Here is a 19188-nt window from a genome sequence, read left to right on the forward strand (position 1 = left end):
GGCTAATCATTTATGTGAATACATTATGACTTGTTACCACAAACAAATGAAAACAAGTACATTGTCTTCAGTGTTGGAGAGTGGAATGTTGTCACAGAAACCTACTGCATGTAGGAGATTCGGGGCATCAGAAGTCGCTCAAATACCAATGTGAAAGTGGTAGACTAATATATTCAATAATGCTATACTAAGAACATGGACGTCGATGGCTTATTCACGATTCTTCAACTGACAGGAGCATTTAAAGCATTTAAAAACAAGACAAGAAAACTGTTGTCACGTATATACGTGGCTTGCTTTGCTAGCTACAACTCCCACCTGTTTGATTTGTCAAAGCTCTTCTTGCTCACTATTAAAAGGTTCACAAGTATTCCCTTTGGATTGTTGTTGCATTGCTAAATGTCAGCCCATCGCTTGGCCTGTCATTAACGGCGACCATAGTACGAAATACAATACTAAGGACTACGAGAGGACAGAGAGCAGTGGTTCAGCATGCTTCAGCAAGCTTCAAAGAACAGGACATAATTCAGTCTTTATCCAAGGCCTGTGTGTGTGTGTGTGTGTGTGTGTGTGTGTACACAGCGAGGAAGCCTACCGCACTGCCAGGCAACGCAAGGGTAAACCTCGAATGAGTCGTGATCGCAGCTCGTTGCTGCCGTCTGGCCACGTCGTCTCTGGATCCAGTGTGTTTGTGTGGGGAAAGAGATACTCGAGAAAAAAAGAATTTGCATCACATTTTCTCACCGTCTTATTGAATTTCTCACTTTTTACACAGTTTTTTTTTTATCTTGTCATGCACCAATGGCTTTTTGTGTTACTTTACAATTATACGTTTACTCTTTTTACAAGATATATGAAGAATGACTTCCAGTCTTATTACAACAATAAATCATCATTAATTAATGACATCTTACATCCTGAGAATTAAAGAAATGACAACAAATGGAATACCGATGCATTCGAGATCAACGTCAGCGAGGATTCGGAGAACAAAGGACTAGACAGAGTTAAGCTACACCATAAACACCTTTATCGCTGCGTGGGGGGGGGGGTGACATTGTATTTTGTATCTTGTGTAAAACAAACAAAATGAACATTCTATTAATTCGCAAAAATATACAATTCAAATATATGGTGTATTTTTTTTTAGGGATGGAGCTTGAAACCTGACCCCATTACAAACTCTTAAATGTATCGAAACACGGCATCAATAAGCTTTGGGCTCGTCGAGCCCGTTAGCAGCCCATGATGTCATGTCAAAGCAAGCAAGGCAAGAGGCGACCAAGAAATAAATCTAATCACCCATGCTGGCACAAACATGTCGGTCTAAAAGTGTATCGATACCTGCCAATGTTAATTTATCTTTAGATGGTGGTCAGCCACAAACTCTGTCACAAGTAACTGACCATTAAAAAGAGATACCAGTTCCAGAATTTGTCGTCTAAGGCTTTCCACAAAAATAAGAGAAAAAAGCTCAATAGTGGGCTCGATAAAAGCCCAGATCAATAAGCAGGCTCGATAAGGTGCTCATTATCAATAACGAGCTCCATCCCTGTTCCTAATTGGGTCTTTTTCCCCAGTCATTACTGCTGATTATCCCGGTGAGGTGTTCCAGGGAGCTTTCCCCTGAGCCTCACGGTGGGACTGTCTAATCCTTTGTTCCCTCCTCCTGGCATCTTGAATAGGTCACTGCACACAGACAGAGAGATACAAGAATCATGCTCGGTCACAACAGGTAGCCCTGTCGGCAGTGACGGATACAATCGCAGCTTTCTGATATTCTCATAATGTGAACATTGAACGGGGGGGAGTGAAAAAAAAATACTATGGCTATTTTGTTTAGAGATCCATTTACTCCAAAAAAGACACATAAAACATACCTCGCGCTCTCTCTTTTCTATCACTTCTATGCTTCCATAGTCCGAGAGTAATTTAAATATAAAGAAAAACACAACTAGTCAGTGACAACATCAAGCAAGCATTTCAGGCCCCCGTGTCAGTTATTATAATCAGATCTTGTTGCCCTCCATAACAAATCACACTGAAAATAGATGTATCTGAACTTTAAATATAGTAAATACTTTTTGCGTTTTCAGTTTTGTTTGTCGTCGTCGTCGTCGTCCGCCCCCCCTCCCCCCCAACTTCATTAAACCACAATGCTCAAGCAAAGTCCTCACGAGAAAATATACAAATCCAGTTTCTTTATACGGTTAATATTATTTATATCTATGTTGGTCAAGGTGCCGGGTAGGTAGGAGGAATTATTCAGCGTGCTGTGTTGTGTTGTCCATCCCCGAGGAACGGTCGTCGGTGGGAAGGTGGGGGCGCAGGCAAACATCCCAATGTGAAGCCAGTGTATTTCATAGTGCTGATCGAGAGACATTCACTCAACTCTCTTTATATCTCTGTATCGTACATCCTAACATCTTCTAACACGGATTCCTAGATTTCCTACTTCCCCACCATGTCCGTTTCTTCAGTCCTCATTGTGACACCGCATGGTGACTTCACCAGGGGTTAAGTTCAGTCCTCATTGTGACACCGCATGGTGACTTCACCAGGGGTTAAGTTCAGTCCTCATTGTGACACCGCATGGTGACTTCACCAGGGGTTAAGTTCAGTCCTCATTGTGACACCGCGTGGTGACTTCACCAGGGGTTAAGTTCAGCAGTTTGTGTCGTGTTTTCCTGTCAACACAACGGAGGCGCTAGTAGTGGTAGCGTCTACTCTACAGTGGATCATTTTTGACAGAACATCCGGGACGCCACCTTCGGGTACAGGCTTTAGTTCCGACACCATTATTATTCCGACAGTCATTAGACCGACAACCTATACCTCCAAACCCTAACCTAACCAAAAATCGCAAGCCCGGGAGCAGCGCATGTTCGAGCGCTATAGTCCGACTGTCCCCGCGCATGTCAGACTAATGCTCCGTCGGAATTAGCATCGGATCCCCGTCACCTTTCTTCTCAGTTGGAAGGTGTGCGGCACGGCGCGTGTCTCTAATGTCTGTTCCTAACCATAGACAATCCCACCTCTCCAAAATACATCCACGCTCTCTCACCCCCCCCCCCCCCCCCCCTCTAACTACCTCTACTCTATCTACTCCCTAGAGCGAGGTGTCCTGGTGGATGGACTGCAGGCAGGCCAGCAGCTGGTGGTAGGGGCTGCCCGGCGCCGCCACCGTCTCGAAGACCGACTGGAAGGCGCGGCGGTCCAGCTCCTCGTCGATCTGGTGCCGGTAGAAGTCCATGGCCACCAGGCAGAACAGGTTGACGTCCACCACGTCGCTGCGGCCCATGCGGCTGATCACGTGGGGCAGCCTGCGGTGGGTGGGCGCGGGCGGGCGCACCGAGGGTTAAGGAGCACCACCACAGAGCGATGAAGAGAGACGGCATTTATATAACAGTGGTTCCCAGACCTTTCAGGTCGAGACCCAAAAGAGATATTAAGACGTTTAAAAGTCACACCGGGTGAAGTGAGGGGCTAGTGTTGATAGGATGGGCTAGCACCCCTCTGATAAAGAAAAAATAAATTAGGGCATGAATGATCATGCATGCCCTGATGAAGATTCTAAGGAGACGAAACATGTTGTGTTAATGTTGTGTGTATTAATTTTAATAGTACCCTGATTTTATATCCACCCTCTCCTGTTTATTTTTTGACTCGCCCCTCTTTCTTGTTCTAATGGGAAAAAAATCCCCTTTCTTGGGGATATTCTATTTAATACGTTTTGAAATAATACCCTAAGTAAAAACAAAATGTAGGGAAACAAAAAATTCAAGGACCCAAAGGACTCAAAAATGGGTCCCAGCCCAGTGGTTGGGAAACAGTGATTTATACCACAGCACCCAAAAAAAACCCAAATCTCCTACATCACTAGACCATTCTGATTGGCCTAGACCTGGCTGTCACACATTATTGTCTCACATTAATCCTCCATGACGCAAAACAGAAGTATAGAATGTACAGCTGAAATATCATTCCACCAATAGTAGACACTAGAAAAACCTTACTGTACTGTACTGTACTGTACTGTACTGTAGCTACAATTAACCAATTGAGGGGAACTAGTCCATAACCGGGGATATGCACACTCAAAGTTATTTGCAGACTTAGGGTTATTGCGCTGTACTGTACATTGCATTTGTACTGCAATGAATAGATTTTTAGCTTTTGAGGGCAGAATTCCTGAGATCAGAGGATTTGTTTTGTAGGATAGCTGTCATGCTCTCAGTGCTTGATTTCTTACATATACTGTACATGTACATAAACCAAAAATACTTGAACGCACGCACACACACACACACACACACACACGCACGCTCGCACGCACGCACGCACACAGAGGACTAAGGATACAGGGCTGAGATCCACTGGGACGTGGACGCCGAGACAAAGAAACAGGACAGACTCCACATGGCCATGGCCACGGGCGTCCGCTGGGTGAAGTTGGACAGGGACAGCAGCACCCAGTCACGCACCATGGAGGACTGACCGGTGGCGTGGAGAGTCTGGAACACCTGGCCAAGGGGGGGGGGGACAAATAATATATTAACAACCATGGAGGACTGACCGGTGGCGTGGAGAGTCTGGAACACCTGGCCAAGGGGGGGGGACAAAATAATATATTAACAACCATGGAGGACTGACCGGTGGCGTGGAGAGTCTGGAACACCTGGCCAAGGGGGGGGGACAAATAATATATTAACAACCACGGAGGACTGACCGGTGGCGTGGAGAGTCTGGAACACCTGGCCAAGGGGGGGACAAATAATATATTAATTAACAACAAATATATTCATGTTTTATAGTGCCTGTTATGGTCATATAGCCATATGATTGTCTTCGAGCCACATATATTTGACTGGTCAAACTAATGTTAACCCATTTTGACCTGAGATCAGATTCTAAAAATGTCTTCTACATCCTGACAGTTTTCTGAAAAAGCTATGTTTCTATGTCAGTCGTTCTTCGATTTTTCAAAAATAGCAGACCTACAAGCTCGTAGCGCGCCACTCGGTGGCGCGCTATGAGCTTGTAGATCTGCTATTTTTCAAAAGCTAAAGCATAACATAATGCTAGCACCAAAAGGGGTTCCCGCCCAAAATGGGTTAAATGCTTGTTATTTAACCCATTCAGGACGAGAACCCCCTTTTGGTGTTTTAAGCATTATGTCATACTTGAAAAATAGCACGAGTGCAGTACACTGTAGATCTGCTATTTTAGAAAAATCTTGAAACTGTGGCGCAAATCTTTGAATATATATATTATTTCAGAGCGTTTTTAACTCACATCTTTGCTTCTGGGGGGGTCCCTGGAACAACATATTTTCAGATGGGGGTCGGCGGCCAATTACATATATTTTTGGGGGTCCTTTACATGAAAATATTTCAGAACGACTGACATAGAAACATAGGTTTTTCAGGAAACTGTTAGGATTTAGAAGGCCTTTTTGTAGCATCGTCCTCAGGTCTAATTGTGTTTCAAAACGGTCGGAGAAAAAAACAGCAGACAAATCTGTGCCCAATCTCTTCAACGTTGTCTCGGCAACCTATTGTCTGCTCAAACAGGAGAACTCCCTAAAGCAGTCAACACAGAGACGAGCCAGTAACTGTTTACCAAGATTAGCTCCAATTAGAATTCTGTATGCCGTTTGCTTAGAGAAGGGGAGACAGAGTAACCATATGATATGTTTATTTGGATTACGCCCTCAGACGAAAGGATACCTCAAATCATGAATTCTAGAGCTTTGCATAACATAGATTAAAATGCACATACATTAAGTTTGTTTATTTTTGGACCAAAAATTCTTATACGAGACGATTTAGAGATCACCCAATGTTATTCTCCATAGAGAAAAACATCCGTGAACCAGGGGGGGGGGGGGGGGGGGGGGGTGCGAGTGACGTCAGGACTTCGGCACTCTATTGAGACACTTTTGCATGGCGCCGGTATTGACTCAGTCCTTCAGTGTTGATTTTGTCGACTAAAGAACTACGACGAAAAATGTTCATTAAATGTTAGTTTTTCGAAAACTAAATAAAAACTTAAGATGACTTAAACGAAAACTATGTTGACAATTTCGTCAACAAATACAAACTAGACTAAAATGTTAGGGAGGAGAAGAGATAATTTTAGGTTTGGCTGCGCTCGGGTGTTGAACTACCGATCTACAAGCTCATATCGCGTTGTTTTCAGCATGCAACCAAGTGTAAAATCAGGCATTGCGAAGCCATCAAGGCCCACCAAAATACATTTTAATCGACTAAATCAACTGTACATTTAGTCGACTAAAATCCTATGATATTTAATGGACTAAAACCAGACTAACACTAAAACATTTCAGGTGACTAAAATATGTGACCCACCGTGACAAACACGAAGTCATTGGATTTTCTTTTGTCTCTCTATTTTTTAATGTCATATGAATCATAGCTTCAAAATGACATATTGGTTGTTCAGTTTGACCCACCAGTTTTGGAGACATGGCTTATAGAGTAATGTCTTACAGAGATGCAGGGAGTTGTGAATTCAGGCCTCAAAGGTTCACTCTGATCTGTGTGACATTTAGCGGGTGCTGTTTTCCCTTCATTGCTGAAAGGGGGGGGGGGGGCAGATGTACTCCTCAATGGTGTGTGTGTGTGTGTGTGTGTGTGTGTGTGTGTGTGTGTGTGCACGCACGTGTGTGTGGTGGGGAGGAATTAAAAAAAACCTGTCTGAAGTGAGTGGTACTGTACTGTACTGTACTGTACTGTACTGTACTGTACTGTACTGTACTGTACTGTACTGTACTGTACTGTACAAGCCCTCCTCCCTGGTCTGTGTGTGTCTGTGTGTTAGGCTGTGCAACAGTGACACTTGGTGGTGAACAAACGCCATAACGCTATTTCCGTGCTCGGACACAGAGACACAGGGACAGACCCTGCCACACACATAGCTGTCTATAGGAGTGGCTGCACCATTCAAAAATGCCCCTCAGTCACAGCCCCTCAGTCACATCCTGTCACATATGACTAAAACTAAATTAAAATGTATTCAAAGGGACTATGACTAAAACTAAATTAACATGTATTCAAAGGGACTATGACTCAAACTAAAGCACCACTGGTGTCGTGCTGCTGCTGACCTTGTAGACGACGGTGGCCATGAACTGAGGGTACGGCTGCTGGTTGGACAGGAACTCTCCGATGACCTTGTTCATGACGTCCTGCGGGGGGAAGAAGTCGTCCAGGAACTGGGGCAGGATCCTGGACACCACCCGCGCCTCGCTGGGCAAACCCTTACGGATCCTGACAAAGAAAATTAAGGAGATTAGGGACGGGCGGTATGGAAAAATAAAATCAGACCCATCTGAAGTGAGTGGTGCTGTACTGTACTGTACTGTACTGTACTGTACTGTACTGTACTGTACTGTACTGTACTGTACTGTACTGTACTGTACTGTACTGTACTGTACTGTACTGTACTGTACTGTACCAGGGACCCAGCCACACACATAGCCGTCTATAGGAGTGGTTGCACCACTCAAATATTATATTCTCTCTCATTCTTTTTCATGTTTTTTTATGGTTATTATGGTTACAGTAGCCTGGCCTATCAGAGCCGATCAACAGCTTGTAAACAAACTCCACGTGTCACGAATACTAACTTCCCATAGCCTGAAGGGATGTGACACTCTTGCTTCCGTTTCAGACTAAAACTTAAAAATAAAATGATCTGTGTGGAGTTTGCATGTTCTCCCCGTGTCCCCTAGGGTAGGTAGTAGGTACCCTCACAAAAACATGCAGTAATCCTGGTCTCTAAACTGATGGAGGGGAAAGGAACTGGTCGGAATAACGTGTTCCTTCCACGCGCTACGTCCGGCCGGGGAAACTCTCCCCTGTCAGGTGTAAAGAAGCAGCTTGGACTCCTCATGCATAGAAGGAAGCATGAGGTCAGTCCGCTGCCCTCCCAGGTTGGCAGAGGAAGTGTAGCGCCCAGGATTACATTAGATAATTGACACTGGGTGAACAAATGGGTTACAAAATCGTGGGATAAAATCTGTAAATAAAAAAAAGACAGACAAAAATGTTGCACCGTGACTTTAACAGTACAACCACCTACATGGTAACAAAAACTAAAAGAAAAAGGAGTAACAGAGCATTTAGACCAAAATACTTTGGCAAAATGTAAGGCGAACAAAACCGTCGTACTACAGAAGTAAAAATTAAGGTATGCAAATCATAGAATGTGCATTCACCGTAATATACGATATATATACGATCTCTCCGAAAAGGCATATCGTGGAAAGATTGTATTGTCTTGACGATATGTATCGCCATATCGACCCTCCACTATTGGAAATACCCAAATGAAAAATGAAAGAAAAAAGAATGCAATAAACTAAAAAAATAAAAGTGTAGTGTGTGCTACAATCCACAAACCATGTTTTAGGTAACTGAGAGGAGAGGAGAGAGCTGCAATGTAACAAAATAAGTTACAACTGCACAACCATGTGCACGTTAGCTATATATACACAAGGATGAACTTAATTATTGATTTTGTGTGTGTGTGCGTGTGTGTCTGTGTGCATGTGCGTGCGTGTGTGTGTGTCTGTGCCGTGTGTGTCTGTGTGCATGTGTGTGCGTGTGTCTGTGCCCGTGTGTGCGGGCACAGTGCGTGTCGGCAGCGTACCTGTCAAAGAGCACGGAGACCCTCTCCATCGCCACAATGACCGACTCACTGTCGGGGGCCTGGGAGTCAGAGTGGGCGGGGGGGCGCCCAGCAGGGCTGGCCTTCTCCTTGCCTGGGGAGAAACCAACAGGATCTGCTGTGACGCCCTGCACCGCCTCCGCTACCGCACAGCCAGAGCCAACCTCACCTCTAACCCCCTGTCCCGAGTCCAAAACACACGCTGAGACCACCGCTAGGAGGACGAGAGGGGACCAGTTACAACGAGTGGGGGGGGGGGAGGGAGGGTGGGGGTGTGGGGGGGTAGAGTGGGGGATTCAGTAGGCTCTATGCACACAGAATGACTCTTCCTACTTCCGGGACTCGTCCCTATACTTTCTTCACAGGTGTTACTGATGATACTAATGAAGGCTCTGTTCCATTTAGTACTTTCTTCACAGGTGTTACTGATGATACTAATGAAGGCTCTGTTCCATTTAGTACTTTCTTCACAGATGTTACTGATGATACTAATGAAGGCTCTGTTCCATTTAGTACGAGCAATCTTCGCTCCTACTCTCACCTATGGTCACGAAGTGTGGGTCATGGCCCGAAAGAATAAGGTTTGCGAATACAAGCGGCTGAAATGTGTTTTCTTCTACGGGTGGCTGGCATCTCCCTTAGAGATAGGGTGAGAAGTTCAGTCACACGAGAGAGACTCGGAGTATGAGTCGCTGCTTCTTCGACCTGGAAAGGAGCCTGCTTAGGTGGTTTGGGCATCTGGTTAGTATGCCTCTCAGGCGTCTCCCTAGGGAGGTCCTCGAGGCACGTCCCACTGGGAGGAGTGCCCTGGGGCAGACCAAGGCGCAAGTTGGAGGAATCACATCGACTCACTGGTCTTGGAACCTCTCGGGATCTCCCAGGAGGAAGTCACAAATGTTGCTCTGGAGAAGGAAGTCTGGTGGAGCTGTTGCACCCGCGACCCGACTGCGGATAAGCGGTTGAAGATGGATGGATGGATGGATGGAACCGATTATATGACAAAGGTCGCAACTCGCAATCGTTCATAAATAGTGTAAATAGCAATCGTTCACTGCCATGTATTTTGTTGGAACTTCCGGTGTGAGGTTTGCCACCCATGAGCGTCATGGCACATCCCCGGCATCACGTCCCTTCCTTTCATCACGTAGGAAGAGTTATTCTGTGTGCATAGATAGAGCCTATTGAATGATGTCAAGATGTCAGATTAATTCAGAGCCCAGCCCCGTTTAGTGTTTGAAATCCTTAAAGGACCACTTCACCACTTTTCAACCTAATAATCATGATAAAATGGCACACTTTTTTTCTACTCAGTCTGTGTCTCATAGGAAGGCTGTGGGCAGTTTAGAAACCGTCTTCCAGTGACATCATCATTAGGCAGATAATTTTTTAAACAATATTTTTTTTTACAAAAATGTTTAGATTTTCATTATCATGAGAACGATGGCTTCCATTTTCGCATTGCAACCTTTCAGGACTAGAAAGCCTGCCGTTTTTATTAGCTTGTATTCCCCATCGATGATGTCACTGGAAGACGGTTTCTGAACTTCCCACAGCCCTCCTATGAGACACAGATCGAGTAGAAAAAAATTGCGCCATTTTTTCAAGATTATTACTAGTGAGGACCTCTTATATGAAGAAAGGTTGAAAAGTGGTGAAGTGGTCCTTTAACAAAATAACTCAGAGAATGACAGGTACAAGTCTCATGAGAGTCAGTCAATCACCCGCCTCAAGTATTTGAAAGGATTTCAAATACTGTGTGAGCTGGTTTGGTCAACTGAACTGACCTGTTGCTACAACGCAATGTGCTTTAGTTAGCTTGCTCTGAAGCGCAGAATGTTCTTACTGATGGATAACGTTGTAGGGTCATGGGTTTGCATTTCCAAGGGCCCCCCGTTTTGACCTAGAACTCGACTTCTAGGCTCTTGTCCCATTGAGAAGCGTCTGTTACTTGGCATGTTAGTAGAAGGGCAGCGATATGCTAACAGTCGCTAGCGTTAGTAAGGGGAGACGTAGGGTTAGAGGTAGATATCATCTGTACTGTACAATAAAGCTACAGCCAGCAGGACGAGATTAGCTAGCATTCATGGATGAGGTTACCCCCCCCCCCGCGTATTATCATTAGTAGGCTGGCTGGTGCTTTGGTACGTTAATTAAACACAGATGTAATGAAAGCTTGTTCACCAGTATTAAGTCAGGACGTGGTTCACATGCAGGCACGGTGAGTATTAATGAGCAACAGGTGTGGAGCCGTGAGTTCCTAAACTAATGACTCAACTTCTGTTCTAGTGAGGTTAAAACAGGTGTCACACATGTGAAATTATTATAACGCTCATATTGTGCAAATACTGGTGTAAGAGTTGGCTTACTTCTCCTATTGTGAAAAACCTTTTTTCTTTTTTTTCAAAGGAAGAACGCCCAATTTAGCTGTATGCATTATTAGGCCATGCACCCCCATTTGAAAAGATTTTCATCCCTGGACCGACCCTAATCTAAGAAAGCAAACGTGAATAGAATAGGCTAGCATGAACACAACACAATACACACTCCTGCACATGCAGGCCAGTTAGCCTAGCTATAGCTACGAGCGGAATTGCATGCGCGTTGCCATGCCGGTGAAAGTAGCCAGTTAACAGAACTCTTATCCAAGAGTGCAGTACAGTGAGTTAGCCAGTGTAGGCATACAGTTGGAGGCCATCGATATTGTCCTTTTCTTTTTGCTGAGGTTTGCGTGATCTGCGCAAAAGGACAGTTAACCCATTTTGGGCGGGAACCCCTTTTGGTGTTTTAAACATTGTTATAATTTAGCTATTGGAAAATAGCAGATCTACAAGCTCATAGCGCGCCACCGAGTGGCGCGCTACGAGCTTGTAGGTCTGCTATTTTTGAAAAATCGTGAAAATATTTATTTCAGAAAACTGGAGGATTTAGAAGGATTTTTTAAAATTTTGAGGTCAGGCCTAAATGGGTCAAATAATAAGGGACAATATCGGTGGCACCCAACTGTACAATGAGTTTGCGGTGGATTTTAGATAACAGCTTTATAGCAGCGCCACTTTTACACACACACACACACACACACTTACCGGTGTACATGCAGGTGAGCATGAGTCCCAGGGCAGCCATGGCTCTGTGTGGAGAGGGCATGTTGACACGGTCCACGCTCAGTTTGACCAGCGCCTCGCTGTCCACGCGCGACAGCTGCTCGGACAGCAGGAGGCGCTCCAGGCCTCGCAGCACACAGTGGTAGATGACAGAGGGAGTGGAGTCCTCGCTGGCGGACACCATCACACCACACGTCTAGAAGGACAGAGGGAGAGGGAGAGACGGACAGGAAGGTATAGGAGAAATGGAGAAAGAAGAAAAGTGAATTTCCGTTTTTTTTTGTCCCCCTACGTGTCATGGAAGGGTTAGACAAAACCGCTCTCAAAGGGTACCTACGGACGGCTGCAATTCAAAACTGGCCCCCGTAAAAAGTCAGAGTCCCCCCCCACCGGCTCCTTTTCCCCTCACTGTATATGTTTTTCCCTTTTCACCTCCTTTTATGATGATTTCCTGTTTTTTTGTTATATAGAAGTGTATATTTGCACGTCTCTAAATGCTGTGAGGAATTGAAAATGGCAGACCCTATTGTAAATAAGTGTAATGCTTTATGGTGTCGTCCACAGGTATTTTTTTGCATTGAGTTGTGCTTGAAATGTACCTATTCTGCATACTGTTAATACATACTTTAATCAATCAATCAAACCAACAGTCCTAGAGTCATGAGTCCGACACCCTACCCCAATAATACTAATGACCGTAGTCTTACCGTGCAAGATGAAAACTCCTGTCGGGCGGTCGTTAAAAGTTGATTTCTCCCTCCGTATTTCTAGTTTATTTAAATGATGTCAAGCAAATTTGTCCAGTGTATAGCCAACTGCAGGCCTGGTTTAGAAGACATTTTGATGCTCTTGCTACTGTAAATGATCGATTATTTATTATGGAGAAAAATCCCGTCATTTAACATGCATCTCTATGGGGGAGAAGGAGAGCTTGCCCTGTCTCCTCGCTGTGCTAACGTGCCTATTGGACAAGGACGGGGTTGGGCTAATTCAGCGCCCACGTCCAGAGGGTAGAGTTCTCACCTGTATGACTCCTGTGGTGAATTCAGCGCCCACATCCAGATAAGAGGGTAGAGTTCTCACCTGTATGACTCCTGCTGTGAATTCAGCGCCCACGTCCAGAGGGTAGAGTTCTCACCTGTATGACTCCTGCGGTGAATTCAGCGCCCACATCCAGATAAGAGGGTAGAGTTCTCACCTGTATGACTCCTGCTGTGAATTCAGCGCCCACACCGAGAGGGTAGAGTTCTCACCTGTATGACTCCTGCTGTGAATTCAGCGCCCACACCGAGAGGGTAGAGTTCTCACCTGTGTGAATTCAGCGCCCACGTCCAGAGGGTAGAGTTCTCACCTGTATGACTCCTGCGGTGAATTCAGCGCCCACATCCAGATAAGAGGGTAGAGTTCTCACCTGTATGACTCCTGCGGTGAATTCAGCGCCCACGTCCAGAGGGTAGAGTTCTCACCTGTATGACTCCTGCGGTGAATTCAGCGCCCACGTCCAGAGGGTAGTTCTCCATCATGTAGAAGGCAACGGCACATATCACCAGCACGTGTTGTTGGTTATGGAGGTTCACGCAGCTAATGTTACAGGACACACACACACACACACACACACACACACACACACACACACACACACACACACACACACACACACACACACACACACACACACACACACACACACACACACACACACACACACAGTACGTACAGTATAAGGATAACACCTAGTGGGGAAACTGTGGCATGGCACTTTTTGTCCTTTTTTCCCCCCAGTTTCCATCTCATTAAAAGGGATGAAGCCAATTAATTTAGAGGCACATCGACGGAGCAGGGGGTTGAAGGGTGACATTTAACAGGAGCGCTCCCCCCCTAGAGTTGTTCCATTATGAAATCGGCTCATTACACAAGGAAATGACAGCTGTGTGTGTGTGTGTGTGTGTGTGTGTGTGTGTGTGTGTGTGTGTGTGTGCGTGCGTGCGTGCGTGCGTGCGTGCGTGCGTGCGTGCGTGCGTGCGTGCGTGCGCGCGCCAGGGTTATGAAAGTAAAGTAAAACTGATGAAATAACTAAAACTAGAATTGGAAGGGGGATAAAAAAGGTTTAGTTAAAGGACAACTTCACCACTTTTCAATTTATCTTCATATAATTGGTCCTCACTAATGTTCATGATAAAATACCACAATGTTTTTCTACTCAGTCTGTGTCTGATAGGAAGGCTGTGGGGCAGTGTGGGCAGTTCAGAAACCCGCCCACCAGTGACATTATCGATGTATGTATCATACAATGCATCATGTACTGTACTGTACTGTGCTGTACTCACTGCGCCACCGCCCTCAGGTTGGACAGCAGGTACTCGGACACGGCGGGTATGAGCTGCTTGGCCGTGTCGTCCAACAGGTCACACTCCAGCACGTACAGCACACCGTGCAGCGCGCCCATGCGGCTGGGCAGGTGGGTGCTGCGCAGGGTGCTCTCCAACAGGCGACACACGGGCTCCGCGATCGCCTTGTCCTGCCCACGGTCAAGTTAAGTGTTTAATAAATCATGGTCAACAATGATGGCTAGTAGGGGTGTAACGATACATTTTAACAGCAATACGATATGTTGACGATACGATACATGGACGATATTCACGACGATACGATTCAATGATTTAAAATCAATACGGTAACTATTTATCAAAGAAATTAAATCTGTGTGAAACGTGTGGATAGTGCAGAACATTTAATATAATGGATATAAATAAGTTAACAGTGATTCTCTTGGACATAGTATTTGAACACATATGGACAAACCTGCACCTTGATATGAACACAGAGAATACACACATTTATCAATAGACCGAGTGCCGAGATATGGATGGGAAAAGTAATTAAACCCCTCTTTCTCTCTTTTCTTCATGAAATTCATAAATACAACGCAGTACTTAGTATCGATACACTTGTTTGCATTGCAAAACGATGCAAAGTCAAATGATACGATATGTTGCCATTGGTTAAACAAAGAAATAAGTGCGCACACACACACACACGCACGCACGCACGCACGCGCACACACACATGCACGCACACGCATGCACACACACACACACACACACACACACACACTCACGCACACACAAGACAGCAGGTGATCAACGTGGGCTCCTCACCATGCCCAGAACGGCGGCAGCCTTGCAGATGGCGGGCACCAGGTACTGGTTGAGGATCTCGTCCTCGGGCGGGTGGAGTTTCTGCAGCTCCATGAGGGTGGAGAACATCATGTCAAACTGGTTCCTCTCCGTGAAGAGGTCCGACACCGCCAGCAGCTACACCACCACACAGAGGGGAAGGAGAGAAGAGGAGAACCAATTCAACTGGCACTGTGAGAGGCGGTGACAGATTAACCCATTTAGACCTAAGTTCGATTCTACAAATGTCTAAATCATGACAGTTTTCAGAAAAACCTCTGTTTCCATGTCAGTGGTTCTCAACCTTTTTCATGTCAAGGACCCCCAGAATGATCTGTATTTGGCCGCAGACCCCAATCTGAAAATATGTTGTTCCAGGGACCGGACTCCCCCAGAAGCAAAGATTTGAGTTTAAAAACGTTCACTCTGAAATAATATAATATTCAAAGATTTGCGCCACATTTTCACGATTTTTCAAAAATAGCAGACCTACAAGGTCATAGCGCGGCACTCGGTGCCGCGCTATGAGCTTGTAGATCTGCTATTTTTAAATAGCTAAAGCATAACATAATGCTTGAAACACCAAAAAGGGTTCCCGCCCCAAAATGGGTTAAAACAGTTGCTTCAGAGAGAAACTTTCTGGATTGTAAAACCCTTAAAGCCACAAACTTCCCAGGTCTCAATGATGAAATAGATTTGTCTCCTTTTCTCTAAAAAGGTGTCTTCCTCCTCACACACTGTTCACTTTTTTTGGTGTTACATCTTTGGGATTCTGTCTTTTTTATTCTATTTCTTACAATCTCCTAGTCGTATTGATATCCATGTACTTTTTAAACTGTGTGGACATAATTATGTTAATTATAATTATGAGGTAGATATTGAATGTGCTGACATTGATTGTTCTGACATTGATTGTTCTGACATTGATTGAAAACACCTGGAGAACAATCAGTGACAGGATGTCACTGATTGTTTTCAAACTGTGGTCGCTATATAATGATGTCATGTTGCACTGTCATACCTATGGGACCCAAAGGCTTGTATAGCTGAAACGCGTTGGTCTATTTTAAAATGGTCTTTGCCATGCCGTTACAATAAAGGCTTTTTTTTTTTACTTGACTGGTGCAGAGTGCCTTGGACCTCTTTTTATTTTTTTCATGTTTGAACCCTCGCCAACGAGCACCTGTTTTCAGTTCACAACAACTACAAGGACCACGGCAGCGCTTCCTTCCTCTATTCAATGAACTGGCACATCTACTGGATGTCAGGTGCTGGAACACCAGTAAGTAATTAAGCCTTGTAGAGCCATGAGGCCCATAGGGGCACTCCAATTATAATAATGTGAATTCAGGATTTCAATTCAAATGTAGCCAAAAATAGCCGATCTACAAGCTCAAAACCGCGATGCACTTGCGACACGTTTTTAGCTTGTTGTTTGAGCTATTCTTGCTACGACAGTTAACCCATTTAAACCTGGGAACGATTCTACAAATGTCTTCTTTTCTGTTTCTATGTCAGTCATTCTCAAACATTTTCATGTCAAGGACCCCCAAGATTATATGTAATTGGCCGCCGACCACCATCTGAAAATATGTTGTTCCAGGGACCCCCCCAGAAGCAAAGATTTGAGTTAAAAACGTTGGCAAGAATATATATTCAAAGATTTGCACTACATTCACGATTTTTCAAAAATAGCAGACCTACAAGCTCTACAACCTACATCTGCTATTTTTCAATAGCTAAATTATAACAGAATGCTTAACCCATTCTGGGCGGGAACCCCTTTTGGTGTTTCAAGCATTCTGTTATACTTTAGCTATTGAAAAATAGCAGACCTACAAGTTCATAGCGCGCCACCGAGTGGCGCGCTATGAGCTTGTAGATCTGCTATTTTTGAAAAATCGTACAAATGCGGTACAAATCTTATCTGAATAGGTATATATTCTTTCAGAGCGAACGTTTTGTTTATTTCGACGTCAGGCCTAAATGGGTTAAAACACTGTGGCCCTCTGGAGTGAGTGTGGAAATACAGTATAAGTGGCCCTCTCATCAAATTCGCCCTCCCCTGCGTTCTCTAGCTCACCGATCGGACCACCTCACTGATGAGCACCACGGGGGTCCTGCGGTGCAGGTTGCCGGGGGAGCCAGGGATCAACCACTGGCTGTACAGCTCCAGGAGGAACTGGGAACACGAGTGGATGTCCACGCCGGCACGGTGCTTCCTGGAGGAGACGCAACAAGAAAAGGACAGTCATGGAATAATGCAAAGGTACTATACATGCAATCTCATGATGACTGAACCAACCACTTTGTCCCAAATTGTGTGATTCGTGACTAGTGCTCCGTTTCCCCCCCAAAAAAAAGAATTAACCCATTTAGGCCTGACGTCGAAAAAATAAAAAAAACGTTTGCTCTGAAAGAATATATATTCAAAGGTTTGTGCCGCATTTTTTACGATTTTTCAAAAATAGCAGACCTACAAGCTTGTAGATCAGCTATTTTTCAATAGCTAAAGTATAACATAATGCTTAGTTAAAACACCAAAAGGGGTTCCCACCCAAAATGGGTTAACTCAATGGTCGCCAAGGACTTATTTAACTTCTTTTTCATGATGTCCTGGAGCGCCAAGGACGTGTTTTTCGTGTTTGTTTTTTTTTGTTTTTTTTAAATAAAAAAAAAGATATATATGGTGGCGGTCTGGGACTTTTGGCGCCCCCTGGTGGCGGTGAATTTAACACTGTATGTAAGAGGATGATGTTTAGGTATTATCATTATCGTTCTGAAAAGCCATGCTGTTCTACTGTACATACAGGCCGACCAGTTGAAGAAATCACAGATTTTATTAAATATAAAGACATGTTCCAAAATCACAATTAAATTGTTAATCGCAATTATGTGTGTGAATTAATCGTGTAAACTGTCATAATCGTGTGTGTGGGTGTAAGGGCTGTCAGTTCACCTCTATAATCAAATTTGAATTTCATTGCTTCATTATTTGTAATTTTCGAAAATATTCGAATATTTACATTGTTTATTTTAGCTCATTATAGCCTACTGAAAAACACCTCTATACACAGAATATCAAGTTTTGTATGCACGTTCTGTCCACTAGAGGCCCCCCCCCCATCCAAACGCCAAAGCTATTTTTGGACATGGTTTGCACGGGGAAATAATATTAATGTTTCATTAGTCAGTCTATCATGGACGGGACAACTCCAGACTCCAGATCACCAGCAATACAGCAATTGTTTCTCTATTTTAACAGAATGCTTATTGGCTATCAGATGAACAGTGGCGTGTACAGACAGACACTAAGGGGTGCCAGTGTACACTGTACAGTATGTGGACCATGGTGACATTGATCAATTATTGATAAAAAAAAGCTAATATATTATTTAGGCCCCAAAATCTATAAATCTCACACTATTAAGGCAACCGGCCGGTTCCACACGCTGCACAAGGTGCCCTTTTTTCACTTGAGCACCTGCCCCTCAAAATGTCTGTGCACGCCACTGCAGATGAACAGGCCAGTAATGCATAGTCTGCAGACAACGTTTTCTCTTTATGTTATTTTCCCTTCCACCTTCCACTCATCACCGCGTTCGGAAATAGCACACTGACTGCACTGTGCAATGAAAACTAATAGGCGAGTGCTCTCCTGTCCGGTGGGATATTTCCGAACGTAAATGTTCCCCTGTTCCCTGTTGTTATCTTGAGCCTCTGCCGTGTTTGTTTACACGTGTGCTGGTGCAGTGTTGCTTCCTGCTTTAGTCTGACTCACGCCCAGCGGCAGCTATCCCACTTGATAGAGTGAGGACGTATGAGCACCGCCCCCTGCTATAACCATAGAGTATATAAAAGGATAGAGACTGAACTGGCGCGAAGCTCCGCCCCCCCAACTATTCATGTCAGTGGAAGTTGCTCAGTGGCGTTTTGAAGCACCCGGAAGACTGCCGGAAGTACCGTCTCAGAACGTCTACTTCCGCATTTGACCACCAAATTTTTGTGGTCAAATGCGGAAGTGCAACCGAGTGCTCAATGTTAAAGCCCAGCTGCACGGGGTTTCCCGGTCATGAATCCACGGGTCCGCCTGTAGTCCCTCCTCCTACCACTAGGGCCCAGAGCTTCAACGTTGAATAGCCTCACTGGCCCCTTGGCTATAACTCTAGGCTGGAAGGCGAGAAGCGGCCGGACCGATTCAACAGCGGTAGATTCGT

The 19188-nt window shown here is 44.8% G+C and overlaps 1 protein-coding gene across 14 annotated transcripts in view; it reads right to left on the minus strand.

Annotated features, from left to right (window-relative positions):
* Positions 1-3074: 3074 nt before the first annotated feature.
* Positions 3075-19188, minus strand: part of htt (huntingtin) — a 110242-nt gene continuing 94128 nt past the window's right edge. For 12 of the 14 annotated variants that reach the window (XM_079500273.1, XM_079500280.1, XM_079500271.1 and 9 more), the window contains 9 exons: positions 17055-17193; positions 14954-15109; positions 14123-14313; positions 13262-13376; positions 11778-11991; positions 8677-8908; positions 7130-7292; positions 4363-4523; positions 3075-3323 (listed from right to left, as the gene is read on the minus strand). In XM_079500273.1, the coding sequence (XP_079356399.1) occupies positions 3110-3323; positions 4363-4523; positions 7130-7292; positions 8677-8908; positions 11778-11991; positions 13262-13376; positions 14123-14313; positions 14954-15109; positions 17055-17193 (1585 nt within the window). In that variant the 3' untranslated portion in view covers positions 3075-3109. The remainder of the gene's footprint in view (positions 3324-4362; positions 4524-7129; positions 7293-8676; positions 8909-11777; positions 11992-13261; positions 13377-14122; positions 14314-14953; positions 15110-17054; positions 17194-19188) is intronic. The other 2 variants (XM_079500274.1, XM_079500281.1) reach the window with 1 other exon arrangement.

The sequence above is a fragment of the Electrona antarctica genome, assembly GCF_951216825.1.
Source record: "Electrona antarctica genome assembly, chromosome: 4".
NCBI classification, from domain to species: Eukaryota; Metazoa; Chordata; class Actinopteri; order Myctophiformes; family Myctophidae; genus Electrona; species Electrona antarctica.